This window comes from Phyllostomus hastatus, unplaced genomic scaffold, assembly GCF_019186645.2.
Source record: "Phyllostomus hastatus isolate PE091 unplaced genomic scaffold, TTU_PhHast_1.1 phas_contig_62, whole genome shotgun sequence".
NCBI classification, from domain to species: domain Eukaryota; kingdom Metazoa; phylum Chordata; class Mammalia; order Chiroptera; family Phyllostomidae; genus Phyllostomus; species Phyllostomus hastatus.
In genome coordinates, this window is record NW_025333921.1 from 16,121,655 (window position 1) to 16,129,687 (window position 8,033).

Consider the following 8,033-nt stretch of genomic DNA (forward strand, 5'->3'; position numbering starts at 1 on the left):
GCATAGCTCATTAAAATATTATGTAACAACAATGATCACTAGGAAGATGTGGAAAGCCCATCAGTATAGTTGCAAGTGAAAAACATGGAAATCTATGAATCCTATGGTCTCAACCACTTCAAATTATAGAAAACAACACTGGGAAATGTTTTTTTCTCAAATTTCCTTTAGTGTTCTATAATGCAAACTATAAAATACAGAAATTAAGAAAGAAAACTCAAATATGTGTCCAATACTACCCTGTATACTTGATACTTAATAACTGCTCCCAGCTCTACTTCTCCTTAGTTCTCTGACTTGGGGCAACTAATTTAACCTCTCTGAACCTGTTTCCTCATGCAAACGTGAATATAATAACACCAACTTCCTAAGGACGTTGTTGGGATTTCACGAGATACTACGCACATGGGGGATGCCCATTGCTTGGGACATGGGAGGTACTTAATAAATACTGGTTCCCTTTCTTCCACGCCTATTGCTTTTGCTGCCGGCTGTTTCTATCTCTGCACTGGTCATGAAACACCTAGGACCTAAACCCCAAAGATAACGCAGAAGTTGAATGTACCTATAGGATGACAAATATCCATGGGAACTGAAGCAACAGTTCAGTCCTACCTGAAATGATAACATCACTTGCGGTGAAGACAGGGGTGCACTTCAACTCCTACCCGTCTCAGAGGAGGAGGGAGAGCAGGGTTTGGGGTCCTTTTGCCTGTGGGCCTCCTTTGGACTCTAGACCTGAGCTCAGAGAACAGAGTGGTGTGAATCCAGGTCAAAGCAGCCTGTGTTGTAAAGATCAGAAGAGGCTGCTAAGATGAGAAATGTGGAATTCATTGCCCTGTTGTCCAAAAGGATCAGAACATGATTGGATGTGGACAGAGTTTTGGCTCTAGATTTGTAAAAATGGTGGAGCCTACTGGCACCCCATTGCCTGGGAAATTTGACATCATCCCTAAAGAAAATAAAATAGATAGTGCTTATTTATTGAAGCGTAAGTCTTAAACATTTGACTTCAGAATATAAAAATAAATGTGTCCTTTCTGCCACGTGCTTTGAATGAGAGTTGGCGTCTTGAACACCCCCAGCCTGGTCTCAGTGACTAGTCCAGGATGGGCATGTGATCGGAGCCACATCAAGCAGAGTCCTTCCCTGAGACTTTGGTGGACTTAAAGGAAGAAACTCCCTAGCAAGGAGTGAGCCCAGGCGCCAGCAGCGGCTGTGCTGAAGCATGTGGAGAAAGCCGGCCTAAGGGAAGAAGACCTGTAGAACTTGGGGAATCTTTTCCACTCCAGAGGCAAGGTGTTAATGGCCCAACTCTTATTCATAAGGTTTCCCACCAAGTCTATCACTCGTGCCCAGATATTTCCTTTCTCCCCTGTCAATTCCGGGTTTAATTCACCTTTAGACCATCTTAGCTCTGAGGGGTCTTTCACAGTCTCTGGTCTGTGTGTGTGTCTGGATCATATTTATTCTCACTGGCATCGGAACGGACACTTCCACTCTCACCTGGTCTTCAGACAGTGACCCACCGAAGGACAGAGGCTTGGGGCTCTGGGGCTCTGCCTCACTGGATGGGTGACAGAAAGCATGCACAAATGCACTTTGACGGATGGTACTTCTCATCTCCTTCCCATGATGTGACACCATCTTTCTCTGCTTCTTTCTTCAGTGCTCCATAGAGTGTGGGAGCGGGACCCAACAGCGGGAGGTGATTTGTGTTAGGAAGAATGCAGATGCCTTCGAAGTGCTGGACTCCTATGAATGCTCTTTCCTGGAGAGACCCCCCAGCCAGCAGTCGTGCCACCTCAAGCCTTGTGGGGCCAAGTGGTTCAACACAGAATGGAGCATGGTAAGTTGTAGGGGACCGTTCTGCCTGGCGTGGGCCCAGCTCCTACTCAGAGATGCATAGGACCCACGCCCACGGATAGGTTCTCCCATGGGTAATCAGGCCTGCAATGTGCCTAGGCTGCTTTGAGACTTGCTTTTGCTAAAACTCCCTCACCCTGAATTGAGGCAGCAAACGTTTACTGCAAAGTAATTTCCTAAAATCCATGCTAAACCTTCTAAGGACGAGTATAACTAGTTCAACTACTTTTCCCTTTTCATTTGAAAATATCCTTCTTCTGTGATGTGATTAGCAGCATCAGCTCCTTTGTTTTCTGTAAAAGGTAACCACCTAAAATGAACCTGTGCATAGTAAATGAGGACCATCCTGTAATGTGCCCAGAAAAAAAATAAAGGCCTGTCATGGCGGAGGCAGTGGCTTTTGCTCCCCTTGAGAGTGTAGCCACGCTCACCCTTTTCCTCCACAGGACTTGGTAGTCTGTGTGAATGTCTCATGCCTCATCCACAGTGTGGTGAACCCCATAAGCCCGGGTCTGCATCAGTAAGTCAGGAGGTTGTTGAGGGAGATTGCATTCATATATCGGTCTCCTGCTTTCCTCCCTCACATGCACCTGGGCCACCTACCAGGTGCCAGGCACTGGGCTCAGCCCTCGAGTGCATTCCCTACAGCCATCAGTCCAGTTGGTCACTGTCGGGGCGCCCCAGACACAGCCTGCTCGGTGGATGGAGCCTGAGGCAGGGACCATCTTGATCTCTAAACTGCGGAGGCATAAAGCAGTGACTCTCACGTTTCAGCATGCAGAAAAATCAGCTGGGATCTTGTTAGAAAAGATCAATTCTGGGTGCACCAAGGAGTGTGAGTTTCGAACAAGCTCCTCAGGAGAGTTGGATGCAGGCGTCCTGGGGGCGCACTGTGGGACTGGTCCTGTTTTTCTCTTTGAATTGGCTGCTGGGAAACTCAGAGCTAAAATGTGGGCCATCTCTAAGACAGAGTTTACCAGACCTTATAAAGTGGAGTTTTCCTACTTCTGTCCTCTTTTTACACCAGTTTTCCCACTTTCTTTATACCTTGTAGCCCTCGAAGCATTTCTGAAGCCATCTCAGACTCTTTCTGCAAGGCAGAGGGCAGTGTGGAAGCGATGAGAAGCAGAGAGTGGGAGACAGAGACACAGCAGATACAGAAATAATAGGTTGTTAGGAATGAAGTGGGAAAGCATGGAAATAGTGGTAAACCACCACCCCCCTTTTTTCAAGTAGAAGAGAGTTTATTTTCAAGAAACCTCCTAAAACAGAAAGCCCCCTCAGGGCGCCAGTGCGGTGGCTGCTCGAGGCACTGGCCGCTCTCCTCACTGCGGACCCTCGGGGCGGCGCTCGCTCTGCTCCGCCGCATTGCTGACCTCCACCTGCGGCTGCGGTGAGTCGGGGTGGAGGCCAGAGCCTTTCTCAAAACCACTCAAAGGCGATAAAAGGGATTTTGCTTATAAAGTATATGAATAAACACTGAAAAGAAACAGGGAGAGCTGCGTGGCGAGCCATACCCCAGAGGCAGCGGGAAGGACGGGGTGCCCAGGTTCAGGGCCGTGCTGTCAACGTCCGGAAAATGGAACTGAATTACTTTGATGTCAGCCAAGGCCCTGAGAACACACAAACCAACTGCTACTTTCTTCCCCCACTTGGTCTGGAGAGTCTAGAAAGGGCCAGACACGCCAGGTCCCATCACAGGAGACAAACTCTGAAAACGCCCGGCCGGAAGCGGCCCCGAGGTCCCTCCGCAGGTCAAGGCGGAGCCTCTGGCGACGACGCTGCTCAGCAGCGAAACGAATGAGCGATTGGCGCCTGAACACCATGGACGAACTTCACATGAATTTTCCTAAGTGAGGAAAGACCCCAAAAGCTGCAAATGGTATGATTTCCTTTATGTAATGTTCTGTAAAAGGCAGAACTGTAGGGACAGACGCCTGATCAATGAGCGCCAGGGAACTCGGTGGGCTGCGTCTCACTGCAAATAACAGCAGGAGGGACCTGTCCTGTGTGATGGGACCTGGGCGTGAATGATAATGACCAAGACTGTGAGGGAACCTGGATGTCTCTGAACGTGCCTTGTTTTATAAGAGTGAGTTTAAAGTTGAGTTTAGAACTAAGTAAACACTTTATATCATTATCAAATGAAATGAAATTTAGAAAAACAACCCCTAATCATGGAGAAATGAGATAAAACAAATTAACCTCAGTATATACTCAGTTGGTGGCCTCAGTACTACTGCACGCAGCACTTCGACTCTGCATCCCGAAGAATAAAGGAGCTGCAGGAAAACGCCGACGCTGCCTGCAGCAACCACTTTCTGAGTGGCAGGGATGTGCTGTGGTCCGAGACAGCTGGGCGTACAAGGAGGGATGAACGAGTAATATACTTTATCGTACTATGATGATAAATACATGCGTGTGATAACACAATAGTATGACTCCATTATACCCAGTTTCCTTGAGAAACAGAGCTCTCAACTTAGGTGAGAAAAGATATAGATAAAAAAGACAGGTGACATTTAAGAGCAAATCCTGTTGCCCTGAATTTGAATTAGAAACATCAGTGTGAGCTCATAAATTAATCTATCTTACTTCCCTACTTTTATCCACTGAAAGAGCCTGGAGACAACGAGCATTCCAGCAGCACAGGGCACACCTATCAGCCAGAATGTGGTTCCAACAGAACCCCGTCCACTAGAGGAACCAGGAGTTCTTAGATAAATGGCTGACTCCAGGTCTGGGACCATATACATATAAATTAGATATCTTTTTATAATGGCAACAAAGAAGTTCTCAAAGGCACCTGAGTTTCTGGCCAAAGGGCTTAAGAACCAACTTTTAGAGGCTCCTGCCAGCCACTGATGGGCACCAGTGAGCAGCAGGAAAAATAACAACTGCCACAGACGGAGACACATCCCATGTGCTCAATCCACCCGTTTATAACTATAAGAGACTGACAGGTCTCCATTAGAGGATGTAGCGGCAACCAACTCATTATTCACCTCTAGGTCAGTAAAGAGTGAGTGTGCAGGGCATGGCTGAGGGTGGGGAACCTTTAGAAAAGATTCCAGCTAGGAAAAGAAGATTTGATAGAACGTTATTCCAACTTCTCAACCTCGAATGAACTAAAGCATCTGGGCCCTGCTCATCAGTGATTGATGATGTCCCCCAAGAGAGACAGTCAAGCACATCCTATGAAGTGGTCTCACCACAAAAAAAGTCAAACCTGCACTTGTCGAGGCCTCTTCTAGCTCCAATTTCCAATTTGCAGGAAACACCGAAGACAGAAGACCACGTTCAGCTGTACCATGGATGCAGTCAGCAAAATCCTGACAGTGGGAGGCTCTCCCGGACAACATAACTCGGTGCAGGGGGAGGAAGCAGAGAAGAGGGGGATGTATGGGTTAAAAGTCGTGTGCGCAGACCTGATGTGGATCCTAATTTTTAAAAAACTATATTACAAAAATCTATTAGATTCACAAGACAAGTGAAAATAGGAACACTGAATATCTATAGGGGTGGGCACATGAAGAGTTTTTCCTTGTATTATTATTTATTAATTATTGCATTATTTTCTATACAAACAACTATAAACCTACCTTTGCCCACCCCTGTATTTAAAAATAATACAGAACTACATATTGGTAATTTCTCAATGTAATAGTGGTATAGTGGTAATTTTTATAGAGTCCTTGTGCTTTAGAACTACAAACTGAAATACTATGGAAGACATGAGATGATGTCTAGATTTGCTTCACGATGGCCCAAGGGGTGCCTTGGCTGGTATGGCTCAGTTGGTTGGAGCATCGTCCTGTAAACCAAAAGGTCACGGGTTTTATTCCCAGTCAGGGAACATGCCTGTGTTATGGGTTTGATTGTCTCTTATTGGGGTGTGTATGAGAGAGAGGCAATCAACTGGTGTTTCTCTTCCTGCCTTCTCCCTACCTCCTCTCTAAAATCAGTAAGTATGTCCTTGGGTGAAGATCAGAAATAATAACAGCAAGAATTCGAGGGGCGGACTTGGGCAGGATGTAGGTGGGACACAACTTGCCACGAGTTGTAGGTGTTGAAACTGGCTGGTAGCTGCGTAAGAGTTTGTTTGAATATTCTGTCTCCTTTTGGAGATGTTGGAAATTATCCCATATCTGCCCTCTGCAGTATGCTGGGCTAATAGGCTGCCAAGAAATCTGACTGTCTCCCTGTGTCCCCACACAGTGCTCCAAGAGCTGCCAGGGGGGCTTCCGGGTCCGTGAAGTGCGTTGCCTGTCAGACGACATGACCCTCAGTAATCTCTGTGACCCTCAGCTGAAACCAGAAGAGAAAGAATCATGTAACCCTCAGGACTGTGTCCCTGACGTCGGTAAGTAGGGATCCCCCCGCCTTGGAGTAAAGATTCACCTCTGTTAAGCTCAGTCAACTTCTCTAGTGTGAAAATGCCACACCCACCTCGGTGTCTCTGTGACCTTGTGCATAGTCATAGAGTTCAGGGGTCAAAGTACTTTGGGGATGATGCATTTTGTGGGTGGCTTGGATCGCCACCCACAAAAGGTAAACTTAAATGTAGGCTGATTACAATGGGAATGCATTCAGAGACTTGGTTCCATCATCCTCAAGTCAGGGCAGTGAGATGTCAGTGTCATGTTTAAAGAAAAAAGAAAAATGCAAGCTTTAGTCTAGCCTGTAGTCTGGGATGGGCAGCAGGGCCGGGCCCAGCGCCCTCGCTGCGCACTGTCTTCCCCGCGGTTGCTGTCCCTGTGTTCACGGCATTTTGTTCTCCCTGCTCCAGACGAAAGCTGCAAGGACAGGTACTACAACTGCAACGTGGTGGTGCAGGCCCGCCTCTGCGTCTACAACTACTACAAGACTGCCTGCTGTGCCTCCTGCACTCGAGTGGCCAACAGGCACCCGGGCTTCTTGGGAAGCAGATAACACCCTGCACCCACCCACTCGCCGGCTGAGCAGCGAGTCTGTGAGCAGGGTGACCGGCGGGCTGCTGCTCCTCCTGGGGCACCCTGGCCCAGGGTGCTGCCAGCCGATGGGTCTCCGGCCCCACCTTCATAAAGTGTGCACGCGGTGCCGGGAGCAGAGCTGCCTTGGCCATGAGCATCACGCAAACTGACGATCCCTCCTCGGGAAGCCTGGCACCCACTAACACACTCTGCGAAAACCAAGCAGTGGGGCAGGCGTTAGGGCAGCTCTCAGCCAACTCCCTCCTGGCACTTTCTGAGTCAGTGAGCACCCTGAGTGGGTGGGCACTGCCTCCTCCCTGGTGCTGCTGGCCTCTCCAGAGTCAGCGGCCCCTACCCCGGGGCCCCACACGGAGTCTCTGAGATGCCTGCCTCCCTCTGTTACCTCAGCCCGACTGTGCCTGTCTTCAGTCTCAAAGACATTAGGCTGTTTTCCTGCCTGATGACACAGGTATCTCATGTCACTGTAGTGCTTTATTGTTTCAGTTATATTCACAGTTGTATTACCCCATAAGCGGCTCACCACATCCCAGAAGGGGGGCAGGAAATGAGTCATTGTCCTCATTTTACTGACAAGGAAACTGAGACTCATTGACCTGCCAAGCACATTTACTGTTCAGTGGCAGAGCTGAGTCCCAACGCCATCATCTGACCACAAACCCTCGGCCTGAGGCTAGTCCAGAAGTCTCAGGTCTCCAGGATGCAGCTTCATTTCAGGCCAAGAGGCTGACAAGTTTCCCAATCAGCAAATAAAGCCCAGGCCTTTGCATCTCCACACCCCCCCCCACCCCCGCAGCCAAAGGTCAAAATGTCACCCCAACAGCAGGAGTTTCAGAAGTCTGCTTCCGGGTACCCCTCCCCCACAAGGTCACAGAGCCTGGCCACAGGCCTCCTGCAGGCTTTGTTAAACGCTGTCTTGAAGGAGCTGTCCGGGACACCATAAAGCCATTGGGTATCAAGGTGATCACCTGAAATGCTGATTTCACTCCCCAGTGAGTTATTTCCCCTGGAACCGCAGGTCAGGTTCCCTTAGGTGCAGACTTCCAGAGCTGTGAGCGGCTGGCATTCCTCAGCCAGCATCCCCCCACCCCCCACCCCCGGCTGTTCCCCACACACCACCCCGTGGAAAGTCCACCCAACCCATCTCGGCAAAAACATTATGTTTATATGAGAAAGAATCTGCCTTTGGTCTTTCTG

The 8,033-nt window shown here is 48.8% G+C and overlaps 1 protein-coding gene across 2 annotated transcripts in view; it reads left to right on the forward strand.

Moving 5' to 3' along the window:
- The window catches only part of THSD4 (thrombospondin type 1 domain containing 4), a 576,129-nt gene extending 568,296 nt beyond the window's left edge, over positions 1-7,833 (forward strand). For both annotated transcript variants that reach the window (XM_045848582.1, XM_045848581.1), the window contains 3 exons: positions 1,670-1,849; positions 6,085-6,229; positions 6,656-7,833. In XM_045848582.1, the coding sequence (XP_045704538.1) occupies positions 1,670-1,849; positions 6,085-6,229; positions 6,656-6,798 (468 nt within the window). In that variant the 3' untranslated portion in view covers positions 6,799-7,833. The remainder of the gene's footprint in view (positions 1-1,669; positions 1,850-6,084; positions 6,230-6,655) is intronic.
- The last annotated feature ends 200 nt before the right edge of the window (positions 7,834-8,033 follow it).